Genomic DNA, 14457 nt, shown 5'->3' with positions numbered 1-14457 from the left:
TGGGGATTGTAAGCCCAACATGTCTGGAGGGCACCAGATGGGGAAAGCTGCCATTGCTCATTATTCTGAACGCCCACAAACTTGTGTTCTCAAGGGGAGAAATGTCTGACCTAGTTCTGTAGGAAGGGATAGAAGAATTTATCATCATCATCATCAACAACAATATACCACCCCATAGCTGAATTGCAGAGTTTGGGAATGGAGGCGTAGGATCTCGGTGGAACTGGGGAGGGGACATGGCTTGACTGAATCAGGGCTTTGGACAGTATTCTCTCATTAGTGTGGACAGTTGCTACATCCTTGCACCCAGAAAAACCAGATAATCTAGGAAAACAAAACAAAACATAAGAATGTCCCCAAACAACTTGTGGTTGTATTCCAAGTACTGCTGTGCTGGTTCAAGACCTCACAAGATTGGATTTCTGAGCTAAGGTACAGCCTCAGGTTGGGGCAGTGGCCACCACTGACACTTATGCCCAATGCCTGCCACAGCACAAAAGGCAGTAATGATACATCAATAGCAGCGGGGATGGAATAATAATGGACCATCTGCATTCTGATAAGCCAAAGAAGGTCATGAACGCATTCTGCAGCTAATGGAGGTTTAAATGGTTGGACTGTTGGTGAGCTATATTACTCAGGAAGAGGGGAAGAGCAAAACATTCCCCTTTTATTGGGTGTACAGATTTATAACACTGCTACTTTAGCAATATCATGCCATGGCACATTCTCGGGTGATCTGTCAAGGTAAAGCTCTTGAACAGATCCCAAATGGATGTATTATGATCAATCAGCTAAAGTGTCTATGTAATATATATTATACCAAAATATAATATATATCATGCTCAGCTTTTCAAAGCAGTGGAATGAAACATGCTGTTTCCTCTGCTCTGATATAAACACCTTTTTATTTGGAGGGGAAATCCCTGCAAAATGTAAAATAGCCTGGAAGATAAAGAAGAAAGAAGAAAGAAGAAAAGGTTAATGAAATGGTATAGACAGCTTTATTCAAAGCTTATTTTCAAGGATCAGTGCATTCCAAACATTACTAGAATGAAGAGAGGAAGTGTCCCTTTAAAAGCATAGATGTGTTCTTTAAGTTATTTCACAAAAATATCTGTGAATGTATTCACTTAATATGTGATCTAAACAAAACATATTTCAGTGGATTGAATTAGCCTCCCAGTATCACACGGAAAAATATATATGAAAATATCAGATGGAGAAACCAAGAAGTTTCAGATTCACTTGAATTAGCAATTGATAACTAAAAAAAAAAAATCTCTTTATTATCTATATTTTCAAAATGTGAAAGTGATTTTGGAGTACATCAGCTTTCCAGTACTCAAATATTATCCTGATGGATATGTTGTAGCGTTGCTTCTTACTGTGCAGGGGATAACTTAAGAATATGGGTTAGATCCAAAGAACCGTGACCAAAAGGAAAATCTGCTGCAAACATTTCCAGTTGAGTTCACATTGTTCCTATAAAAGCTAGGATCTATAGCAATTGTCATGCTTCTGCCTGCACGAGCGGTTGCACCAGACAAAAGAACTGCTTTGGCTTTAATTTCACTCTAATTACACGGTACTTTTGTGAGAGTTGTAGAGACAACCCTCCATGAGCAGAAGATACCTTACGCAGGTGGAAAGGCACGTTTGGATCTAACACTTTATTTGCAAATCCTGGCCCAGGCTTCTCCAACAAAGCCTGCTTGTAAAGCCACCAAAGCACTCGGAACAGCTCAACAGTAGCAAAGCTTGTCTTGGGGCCAAAACTACACACGAGGTTAAACAAATCTTTCAGTGGAGACTGGTGGCTCCAAGGTCAGAGGGGCGGTGAATCCGCCCCGGGTTTCAGTCAGAACCAGTCTAAATGAGTTATCCAAAGTGTGGAAGCCCCCACTGCAATTCTCCATCCTGTGACGATAGACACAGTGTTTGCGGCTTCTAAGGAGCTGTCTAAGGTGCTTTGTGGAGCAGATTCATTGCCCCACTGTCATCAGAGCCAACAGTCTCCACTGGATTCCTTACATTTAACGTGCAGGTTTTTAAAAAAGTGAACAGCATCAGCTTTGTGGGGCCCTGATAATAATCAGGATTGCACACAACTACTCCAAACACCAATAAAAGGTGATAATTATCAATTAACCCATCTATTTACAATTTATAAGGCTATGTAAAACCAACTGATGTGTGTCAAAGTGGTTAACAATCACAATGTTGGGTACTATAATAGACCTGTCATTCAATGATTGACAACGCTGATAAGAATAGAAAATGAGAAGAAACCCTATTTCTGTACATATATTACTCTGATGGTATTGTCTCAGGTGCTAAATGTTATAAAAGTCTGTAATATTGTTGGACTGTGTTAGATTTGTATTCTTGCATGTATGATATATATTATGGGTTATTATAGTACCCAACATTGTGATTGTTAACCACTTTGAGACACATCAGTTGGTTTTATGTAGCCTTATAAATTGTAAATAAATGGGTTATTTGATAATTATCACCTTTTATTGGTGTTTGGAGTAGTTGTGTGCCTTTTTGGGACTTTATATAGTACTACTTCTTGGCCCGCCGCTCTGACCATGTCACTCCACTTCTGAAATCTCTTCATTGGCTTCCAATTCACTTCAGAATCCAATATAAACTTCTCCTACTGACCTTCAAAGCTCTTCACTGCCTAGCTCCTGCCTATCTCTCCTCTCTCATCTCACACTATCGCCCCGCTCGGGCTCTCCGCTCCTCTGATGCCATGCTTCTCGCCTGCCCAAGGACTCCACTTCCCTTACTCGGCTTCGTCCTTTTTCTTCTGCTGCCCCTTACGCCTGGAACGCTCTTCCAGAACACTTGAGAACTACAAACTCAATCACTGCTTTTAAGACTCAGCTCAAAACTTTTCTTTTCCCTATAGCCTTCAAATATTGAGTTTGTTCTGACTTTACACTGTTGGTTTTGCCCTACCCTGTGCCTGTTTACACTTCCCTGTGCCTGTTTGCATTCTCCTTCCCTCTTTATTGTTTACTACAACTTATTAGATTGTAAGCCTATGCGGCAGGGTCTTGCTATTTACTGTGTTATCTGTACAGCACCATGTACATTGATGGTGCTATATATAAATAATAATAATAATAATAATAATAATAATAATAATAATAATAACAACTACTTAATAACTACTGCCTTCCATTACTTGTGTAATAATCAGGATTGCAGCAGGCTGAGATGGAGATTTCAGCCTTCCTTCCCGTGGTGCTGTCAGGAGAAAAATCCCTCCTCTGAAACTGGTGTTTGCACTGGAAGGAAGGAAATCCCTTCCCCTGACTGCAACTAGCAGCTTCCGAGGAGGGATTTTCCTCTGGACCACAGCAGGGGACTTTCTCCTCTCCCCTGAATGATCCAAATAATTATCACTGCCCCTGGAGCTGATGCTACTTGCATGATCAAAAACCAGGGCATGAAGGGTAAAGACACATCTAAGGTTATGCCTAGCTTGGTCCTTAATAGATTGGCCAGTTAGCTTATCAAGAGACTGCTTTTGATCTAGTACACGATAGTTATTTTCACACTCCCAGTGCTAAGGGAACCCTCTCCATATTCACATATGCCCTTTATGTGGTGCTGAAGGAGCAGAGCACTTCTGAAGTCTCAGTCTCAATGTCCACCCAGCACCAAACACATGTTTGTTTACTTATAACATTTATATCCATCTTTCTCCCTCCAAGGAACCCAAGGCAGCATACCTAATCCTCCTCCTCTCCATTTTATCCTCACAACAACACCCCTGTCAGGTAGGTTGGGCTGAGAGTCTGTGACTGGCCCAAAGTCACCCAGTGAGCTTCCACGGCTGAGTGGGGACCAGAACCTGGATCTCCTGACTCCCAGTCAACCCTCTAGCCACCACACCACACTGGCACTATGTTTTGTATTGCTTGAGTCTGCTTTAACAAACCACAGCAGAGTGGGATTGAAGGCAATCTGGTTTGGGATCAGAGTGCAAGGGGAGGAGGATTTACATGCACACATACACACACACCCCTGCTGTTTTCCCACTGACAATTGCCTCCTTATGCCCCTGTTTCCACCAGAAGCTATTAACAGTTGCAAATAGCAGCTGTGGTGGAGAGATTTTCAGCAAGAAAATTGTACTGGGGGTGGGGGAAGGACTACCCCCCCCACACACACACCTCACACAGCTGCCATTAATTAAAATATGAGAGAAACAGAATCCCAGTAATCACAGGGTTCAAAGATGTATTTGCATCATGTGTAGTTTGACCCACAGGGACCACTCAGTTCTCCACGGAGTGCTCTGCATGCCAAGAACAGTTAACACCATCTAGGAGTGAAGCAGGGATAGGGAACCTCTGGCCCCATGGGCTTAATCCAGTCTGTGGAGGTCTCTCCATCAGGCCTCTGGAGGCTTGCAGAACACTTTCCACTCCCATAGCCTCTGGAGGCTAGCAGGGGAGAGGAATTCCCTGTTCTCTCTGATAATCAGAGACAACAGTGGGAATTTCTCTTAGGTTGCCACCCACTATCCCAATCCATGACTCTCTGCACAGAGAAAAGCAAAATGGCTGAGGCTGGATTATGTCCGGGAGAGGGAGGCCCTTTGGGGCAGAGGTCCACCCCAGATGTCATTTGGCTTATTGGATTGACCTGTGGGGAGGGGCAAATTCAGTCCCTGGGTCCAAAAAGGTTCCCCATCCCTGCAGTTAAGGCTTCCCAGGTACGGCACACATTGTAAGGCATAGAATTACACAGAAATATGTCCACGTCCATGTGGCACACACAATCCGAAAGAGAGAAGCAACATAAAAAGAGTACGTTTTCTGTTTCTTACAACTTGAAAACAACCTCTAGTTCATGCAGGGCACTGTTTAGATCTGTTGGACCACCTGGTTCCTCCATGCAAACAGAGAACGTGCTTGAGAACGTACCCACCCACCAACCCCGCAGCTGTTTACTACAGGGCAAGATTGGTAACGGTGGGAAAAATGCCTTCAGGGAAGCTTATCTGTTTCTCTTGATCCTTTACTTGGATTTCCAGGACCCAAGATGAAACCGCAATTTAGCCGATTGGGTTTTTCGTGAGTGAGCTTTGCTTCCAATGTTTCAAAAAATGCATAGCAGTGGCACTGGTATTCCATATTCCCATGGAAAAACAAACCCTTCCCCCCCACACTTTGTAACAAGGACCATCAGTCCTCCCCCACCTCATCCCACCCCACCCTAGAGATTGTTGAACATGAAGCAGCCTTTACAGATCCATAGCTTTGCTCTAGTGTGTATGTGCTGGTGGGGGTGGGGTGGAGAAATCACCTTCCTTCTTCTAAACTTCTATCTTACCTCAGCTTCTTCCAGAGCTAGTTGGACCTCTGATTTTTCTTGCTCGCTCTGCTTCTTCATTTTCTCTATCTCATGAAGGTTCTTGTTTCCTTCACTGATCTGGTCAGTTAGGTCTGAAATTTCCTCTAAAATTATTTTTTTTTAAAAAAAAGAAGACACACAGGAATGTGAAAGTCTTAAATGCACCAACTTGGAGCCTATATAGTGGAGGCTGGTGGCTCTGATGTCAGTAGGGCAGTGAATCCGCTTCACGTTTCAGTCAGAACCAGTCAGACTCTAAAGGAGCGATCCAAGGTGTTTTCCAAACCACTTTGGACAGCTCTTTTGGAGTTCTGACTGAACCTGAAGCAGATTCACCACCTGCTGACATTGGAGCCAGTAGTCTCCACTAGTCCTATCTGGTGAAAGAAATCCTCCAAGCTCTTCCACTTCAAAGAATTTCCTTAAAGTCATAAGATATTCTGAAATATGACTGTGTGCTTTTTTATTATGAAATGTTGCCAATGTACAACATACAGGGATCAAAGACCATGTTCTGTGGGAGGAAGAAATGCTGAGCATACTGTGTTAACATACTGCACTTTAGTACAACACTGCTACTGGTTCTTCAATATTTTTAAGGCGTTGAGTGTTTTAATATTTTAATATTTTCACTTTTGTTGTTGTTGTTTTGGTTATTGCTTTATTGTTTTTTATTATTGTAACTTACTCCAAGGGCAATTATCAGCTGGATGGATGGATGAATAGCAATAGAGATTGACCTGGCTCAGAAGGAGCCAGAGGTATCCATGTTTGCTTATACATGCCTGCCCTGTTCACATATATACCAAGGGTGGGAGGACAGTCAAAGGGGGTGCATGGGTGAGAAGAGCCCCATCTACCTGGTGTCCCCTTCCTATGCCTTAGGCTCTTTTCTCTCCAGGCCAGCTCACTGCTGGCATTGTGAGATAACGGTTTGTGTGCCAGCCTTACCATTAGGCAGAGTGAAGCAGGTCACTCAGGCAGCAGATGCTTGGAGGTGGCAGCAAGGTGTTGTAGGAGAGATCTCTGTGCTGCTCTGTATCCCATAAGTTAGCCTGCTGCCTTCAGATGTACTGAAGGATGCTGTCTCATCATCAGTGTTGAAGACAGGTTCCTCTGCCAGTCTTCTGATGGGATGGGAGAGGGAGCCCTTTTGTTCTTTGCCTAAGGCAGCCAAATGTCTTGGTCTGGACCTGGTGTGTGTGCATGCATTTTTTGCTCCTGTGCAGAAAAATCAACTATGTAGCCCTTTTGTGTTAAAATATGTGAATGGGGCAAACACATCAGCAACAACCATGGCTCTCCCCCCCCCCCAATGTCTAGTTTGCCCTTAACTATGATCAATCTTGCAGAAAAATAGGCTCTCATATACAAATGATAAGTTCAAACCACTGTTGTGAACTATCCAGAGAGCTTCAGGTATAAGAACCACCACCACAATAATGCCCTACTTCATTTTAGCCTCTGCAGGATAGTCCCATTTCACAGGCACGATGTAGGAACCTGATGGTAAATGTTTATTTATGTGAAAGATTTTTACCCCACTCTTCAGAAGAAGAAGAAAGGCTCCCACAGGAGATTATAAAGATCAATAATAAGACAGTGTTTGGCACAAAAGGAAAAGGGATTGGGAGGGAGGATGAAAAGAGTGAACTCTGGACTAAGTCCATACATTATGGATGGCTGTGGTAGCCTTGCCGTGGTGGGAGCACAAATACTCAGCAGCAGTGCCGCTATCCATTTCCCCATCGCATCCTGTAACTGCTGCCTTTCTAAATGGCAGGTCTGTATGTCTTCCAGCACACCCTAAGTGCATCCATTACTTCCTATGATACATGTCCATGCTAGGTCATCAGCATCTGACATAGCAGGGGGATCTGTCACCAGCTGATTTTCATTGTAGAAAGCTAGAGACTTAGGCTAATAATGAGCCAAAGGGGCTGGCAGAAATGGATCTCGTAAACCTTCAGATCAAAGGGATTTAAGGATGATGGTTCTGTTTCCCATGCATCTCGTGCAATGATGAAGCTAAACCAAAGACCCATGAGCTCTCTTTCTCTCCTGGCTCTCTGGATGCACTCGCTTCATTGTTCCATGTTTTCAGTGCATAACTTACCTTGGAGATTCTTGTTTTCCCTTTTTAAGGTCTCCAGGTTGTCCAGGCTTTCCTCGTAGGCGTTCTTCAGCTTGAATAACTCCGTGCTGAGGCTTCGAGCTTCCTTCTGGGCACCTTCGAGCTCTGCTTGGGACTCCTCGTACTTCTGTTTCCACTCAGCTATAATCCGGTCAAAATTACGCTGTTTCTTGTCCAGGGCTCCTGCTGCTGAGTTGGACTTTTCTAAATCAATCATCATGTCCTCCAGCTCATTCTGCAGCCTGTGTTTGGTCTTCTCCAGAGATGAGCATTTGGCATTGGCTGCCTCAATGGCTTCTTCAGCTTCTTGAAGACGGGCTGCCAACTTTTTCCTATACAGAAAAGAGATGCAATGAAATGGCCCGCAAGAAAAAAGAAAGTCCTGCTTACTCCCAAAATTGAAGCACTGTAGCTTTCATTTAATAGCATAGTTACTTATTTCAACATATTTGCTTACTTATTTGCTATTTGTGGAATGCCCTTCCCAGAGAGGCTCGACTGGTGCCTATATTGTGGTCTATAGCGCCTATGGAGTGCCTCCTAGAGGCTTTCTACATGAGGCTTTTATTGTGCACTCATTATTGCTCACCCATGGTAGTTTGAGGGTCCTTTACACAATGTCGTCATCCTTCAGGGCTTCTCCCATGTTTTGCAACCATTACCACAATTTTCCCTAACAAGAAAAATCTAGAATTATTTTGTAATGGTGGAATGAAATTCTCCTGTAATTCTGCTGCATCACTCTGCCATCTAGGGGCTATATAATGAAACATCTAGAAAGGCAAAGAAAGAAACCCCCAGGAAAGAAACCCCCAGGAAACCCCCAGGAAAAAAGCATGTGTAAAGGAGCTGATCTTAACACTGTAAATAATCTGGAAGCAGAAGCTTTAGTAATGGTGCCGGATAAAAGCCTCATGCAGAAGTGCCCTTGTTTTCCAAGGCTTTTTAGTCCTTCAGTTTTGTTTTTTAAATGTTGTGTTTTTAGATCTTTACACTGCTGCTAAAGTGTAAAGTGTACACTGTTTTACTCTGGTTTTATTCTGTTTTAAACTTTTAGAGTTTTATGTTTTGAGCAGTATACAATACTATCCATGCATTAGTGCAATAGGAATCTAGTGGCTCCTGAAGCAATTGGAAATGAGCAGAAATTCTCTTTTCTGGAAGGGCACAGATCAGCAAAACTTGTGTGAGGGAGCTCTACTGACCAATCCCACACCAAAAACAAGCATTTTACTTTTAGAACTGCTAATTCTCCCCTGTGCAAGTGGTGGATCCTTCAACCATAATGGAACCAGCAGGTGAAGTGGCAGTATTGGTCAGTGCTCTATGTTTAATCATGTTTTATGTTATGGTTTTAAATTTTCAGAATTGCCCAAATAACTTTGGCTATTTGGCAATATACAAATGTATACCACTTTCTGCAAAAGCATTCGTGGTGATTTACAACTTAAAACAGTGACTTATAATTTCAGAGATGTGATACAAAATGGAAAAAAGATGGGGAATAAAGAAGAAAATAAGAACTTCTCTAAATGAGCAATTTATTGCATGTTGTGATTGGCCACTCACAAAAGTTTGCTGATCAACTACATGTTGGTGTCAACATCCAGGATGTTTCCCTCTCACTATCTCCAGGGAATCTTGCTTTTTTTAAAAATGGAGAAAATGTGGTATTATCAGGGATATTGCGAGATCTCTCTGCCACTAGATGGCATTATCTCATTAAAAACAATGGACCCTCTCTAAGAAGGGAGGTTTTCAATTCAAAATCATGTGGTCAATGAAAGCTCCAAGAATTAAAGCCCCAGCAAGACTGCTGGATTTTTCCTGTGTGTAGAGAAGCCTTAAGTGGATACAGCTATCAGCTCTTTCATAACGTTATATAATAAAGTTACATATTAGAACTGCAAGAAACAGTTCTGGGCAGAGGGGTAGCAAATGTCCACTGGTCCTAGTCAAGCCGATAGAGGGGACCTTGCTGCCTCACCAATGCCTCAGATGCTGCAATTACCATAAGAAATAACTAGGTAATGTGCCCGGGTTGTGATGGATAAGCAGCTCTCGGTGCATTGAGAGCCTTCATGCAGCTTGTGACCCTGTCTGTCACTGTTTGTAAAAACTAAGGCTGTGCACGGACCCCTTGATCTGCTACAGATCCCGATCCGCAAATTCCAGATCAGGTCCGCTCTGCTCCACATCAATCCACCTATGGTCTGGTCCGCTTCGCTGCAGAGCTCCGGATCCAAATCGGAGCTCCGTTTCCCCCCAATAGACTTGCATTGAAATTCAAACACCTATAACTTTTTTTCTGTTACTGTTAGAAACCTCAAAATCTGCACCATGAGAGCTTATCCATGTATCCACCTTCATGCCCAGTTGGAAGGAAATCCAAGCATCCAGTGATTTTGGGGGAATATTTGAAAAAAAAACTCACCCCATTTTCAGAAATGGGATTTACTCTGATATCTTTCCATACCTGCCCATAAGGATCCATTGCGAAGTGCGTGCCCATAGCAATCAATAATAGCACAGAATTCTCCATAGAGAAACCATAGGGATCCATTGCAAAGTGCTTGCCCATAACAATCAATGGGACAGATGATTTTGGGGAATAAAGATTTTTTCTAAATAAGGATCTTCATCTCAGGTGAAACACTTTAAAAATGCACACACACACACCAAGAAATCGTAAACAGGGTGAGCGCGCAATGCAGCTGCCTTTTATCACAAGGAAGGATACCCTGAGTCAAAGCAAGACATGCGCAAACCATCCCTGTGGGGCGGGCACAGAGGAGGAAAGGCAGCATACCCCTGTAGCACTGGGTATGCGGGGTTGAACCACAAAGCCCGTCATCTAGTACATCTCCCAGGCACCAGGAGGGCAGAGAGGCAGGCAGAGATGTACGACTATGCCATAGATTTGTAAACCGTCCAGAGAGCTTCGGCTATTGGGCGGTATAGAAATGCAATAAATAAATAAATAAATAAATCTATGGGGAAGTAAGTCCAGCAGATACCCCACAACAATAGCACCCAGGCGGAGGCAGGAAGGCAGCAGACATTTCTGGGGGCACAAGTAAGTGAACCAAGGATTGCTTCAAACTGTCCCTGTGAGGCGGGAGCAGCACAGAGGGATGCCTTTTCTTTTGCATCCCATAACTAATAGGGGGCTAGGAAGATAAGAGTAAAGCTTTGTGATCCTTGCTTCAGAGTTGATTGACTGCACTGTGATCACAGCCATTATTAAACAAACAACAACAACAATAATAATAACTTTAATAATAGCAGTACTAATATTAATAATAATATTAATAATAATAATCACAGTTGAACCACAATGAAAGTCTGCCTGACTTCACTGAAGAGGGAAAGCCAGGAAAGCTTGGGCTATGGGATGGTATATAAATTTAATAAATAAATAAATACAGGCGGGGTTCTGTGCTGAATCACAACAACAAGATTTTTTTTTTAAAGGCTATGTCTGTCTTTTACCAGTAAGAGGAAAGTGGATGTGCCCAGGGGGAGGGGGAACTGTTGTGCCAATTTGACTGGTCCTGTCTAGGTACCAATCTTTGAGAAGCTGCATCACACTTCAACTCGTGGCGCTCCTTGGCTTCTCCACTGGCTACCCTTTGGAGGGTTCTGACGACCCTCCAAAGGCAGGAGTGTGCACTGGGCACGTCCACATGCCCTATGGGCATCATCCCCTTGCACCACATCTATTCAGTTGTTCACCAAGGTTAGGGTGGGTAGCAGTGCTGTGTTTCCTATCTGTTATTTATTTACTTAGTATATGATTTAAGGTTGTGTTTGTGTGTTTGGTGGGGCTACTGTTTCAAAAAACACTGGAAAAAGTCCGTTCAGACAAAGAAAGACAAGTTACCCAGTATCCCAAGTTACTAAGTAATCGGTTTTGCTTATTCCCCACCTCCAACATTGGGATTGGAGGATGCTTCATCAGGTGATCATGATTGGGACTTGAATCTGCCTCTCATCCCTTCAAAAAAATCTTACCCCTCCCACTTTTAGCCATTCTAAACAAATTAATAGCAAGCAAACCGCAGGACAAAAAAGTCTGAACATCTCCACAAATGACCCCCAACCACCACTCTCTAAGCACAGCACATTTCAGGGATGTGGGTTTCAAAACAAAAAAGTTATACGCTAATCTTTTCTGCAATGCAACCCTATGGGGAAAAATATCCAAAATGGCGGGTAGAGCGCTTCGCGAAAAGCAGATTAATTTGCTTGTGGTCGCTTCTCTTCGCTATGCTTCGCTAGCCCCCCGACTCACTTCTCCTCCACCTATAATAGAGGCGAAGCCCCCGACTCGCTATCGCTTCTAAGAACCAAAGAGAAGCGGATCACAGTCCTAGTAAAAACAACACAAATGGAAGCGTAGGAGGTAATCTTGATCTATCTTACTTGGCATCTTCCAATTCCTCAGTCCTTTGGATAGCATCCGTTTCGTATTTAGTTCTCCACTGTGCCACTTCTGCATTCCCCTTGGAGAGCGCCCTCTGCAGCTCTGCCTTAGCTTCTTGCTCCTCCTCATACTGCTCACGCAAAAGGTCACAGTCATGGCGGGCAGCTTGCAGAGCATGGGCCAAAGCATTCTTGGACTGTAGAACGGATAGGAGGGCTGTGTTTAGGCGCACACCACAGTGAGCAAAGCAGCTGGATCTGGAACTAGCAAGCAAGTGACCACTCCTTGTGAGGCATTCACAATCTTGGCTTCCCATTTCTATACTCAGTACCAGAACTGGTCCAAGACATTTTGCAACAGCACCCAAATCAGGGTGCATAGCAGCATTGTAGCCAAAGCCAGTTACTTTGGCTTGCAAGACAGCAAATCCCACAAACACATCTCCCCATACCTGGCTATATAACTATAACAACAACAACAACAACAACAACAACATTAAATAATAAACAATTTGTTGCTCTTTTATGACACCCAAAATCTGCTGCCTGAGGTGACTGCTTCACGCTACCTGATGGTAGGGCCGGCCCTGTTCAGTATTCTTGTCTGTTGCATCATACTGGCTTTCTCAAGCCTTAATAACAACCATGGCTTTTTTCAGTTATATTGGTAGTATAATCCATGAAATTCTACACTGTACTGATACTTACAGACTAAGACAACACACACATACCCAGCCAGTGCGAATCAGTGCAAATCAGTTGCACTGGCTTCAGGGATGCAGTTTTCTACCAACTTAAGGACAAGATCTTAAAAACTGAGTTGTCATTTCAGGCTGAGTCAGTATCATGTTGGGATTCTTAATCAAAGCATTACCTTGGTCTCTTCCTCCAGCTGCCTTTTAAGTTCATCTATTTGTTGAGTGAAAGACAACTTCCCTCGGGAAAGTTGGTTTATAAGCGATTCTTTCTCTTCCAGCTGTCTTGTAAATTCACCTGCCAGAGGGTTATCACAGAAAGATAATGAGCATAAGCTTCTTGTGATAGGGAAGGAAGAGGCAGACAATTGTGCTACCAGAGGCAAGTATTCCAAGAGTACTGATCAAATGAAAGTAACACTAAGGGACCCCCCTTTGACCTTGAGGCACACAGGAGTGGTTTGAGGATGTAGATTGGGGATTTTTTGTGTGCAGGCCATGTGCAGTTTGGGCCTCATTTGGCCAAAGCCAGGATTATATGGGGCATCCTAAGAAATCCTCTAGATATAATGAAAGGCACAGAGGGCTTGATGCCAGACTAAAAAGATGCATGACATTTTCACCCATCAGGGTTCATGAACCTCTTGTTTCAGACGGATATACAATGCAAATATAAAGCTCACATCGTCCAGATGCTTACAAATTACCAGTACCTGTCCTCTGGTTTAGCTTCCATATGAATCCTTAAGCTGTGTTCACAGGAGATATGCTAGAGTGGCTGAGTGTCCTACTTTATGGAAGGCAGTCCTCTCTTTTGGAGAACTGGCAGAGGGCAGTCCTCTATTTGAAGGTGTCCTCTATTTGATGGACTCTTTGGTTGGTTTAAAGTCAAAGAACCATAAAGAGGGAGAGCAGGAAGAGCCTTGATGTGGCCCAGTTAGTACCTGCACAGGAGACTGCGTAGCAGGCACACAAGTCACCTGGGTCAGGCTTCTCCACTATGGCGGAATTTATTATATCCCTAATTGAATTATAGTTATTATTTCTAAATGTGCACCAATACATATATATTTGCATATGCAAATGAGTAGGGAATGGCAAGTGCACAATAAATACTTTGTGTAGAAAAGCTCTTTATTGCAGGTCCCACTTGTAAGTACATATATTCAAGTAGGGATGTTGGGAATTCCGCAATGGAATAAAATGAATTTTGATTTCTATGAAGCTGACCTGCGCATTCCACAGTGGGCTGGCTTTTTCCAACTTGCATGGATTCCATGGACTTGCAATCAGTGGTTTGTTTGTTTTTGTTGTTGTTGTTTTTTAAAAAAACTTTCTTGAATTTTATGCAAATTTAGTCATAGAAGAATATGTAAAATAAATTGGCTGAAAATTCCTCTTTAGGCTAAAGTATCAAAATGCACATTTTGGGGTGGGATTTGGGGGGGATTAACACATTTTTGCAAATTTGCATAAATGCAAGTGCAAATTTGCACAAAACTGGGAAATTGGAAAAATATGATTTTGTCAATAAGTGAATAATGGAGCAAAAGGCACCTGCCGTTGTGCAAAACACAAGCGTAACATATTTAACAAAATCTGGACATCCCTACCTACAAGCGGGACGAGAAATATAATGTTGCAAGAAATGTAATGTTGCAAGCTGCCGTTCCACACCCAATCCCCAATTTTCCATCCCCTGCCCTGGTCCCCCTGTAATTGTTATATCTGTGCTGCAGCATTTCACTATGGCTGCAGAACCAGGTTTAAATGAAAGTGAAGAGCTGGTAAAAGCTGCTTGTTTCTCTGCTTTTCCTACAA

At 43.0% G+C, this 14457-nt stretch overlaps 1 protein-coding gene across 1 annotated transcript in view; it reads right to left on the bottom strand.

The window, feature by feature from the left end:
• MYH15 (myosin heavy chain 15) overlaps positions 1-14457 on the bottom strand; it is a 93660-nt gene that overhangs the window by 16397 nt on the left and 62806 nt on the right. The window contains exons 29-32 of the mRNA XM_063126846.1: positions 12816-12934; positions 11942-12138; positions 7499-7848; positions 5362-5486 (exon numbers count right to left, since the gene is read on the bottom strand). Coding sequence (XP_062982916.1) covers positions 5362-5486; positions 7499-7848; positions 11942-12138; positions 12816-12934 — 791 coding nt within the window. The remainder of the gene's footprint in view (positions 1-5361; positions 5487-7498; positions 7849-11941; positions 12139-12815; positions 12935-14457) is intronic.

This window comes from Elgaria multicarinata, chromosome 5, assembly GCF_023053635.1.
Source record: "Elgaria multicarinata webbii isolate HBS135686 ecotype San Diego chromosome 5, rElgMul1.1.pri, whole genome shotgun sequence".
NCBI classification, from domain to species: Eukaryota; Metazoa; Chordata; class Lepidosauria; order Squamata; family Anguidae; genus Elgaria; species Elgaria multicarinata.
This window is presented reverse-complemented; position numbering and strand designations above follow the sequence as displayed.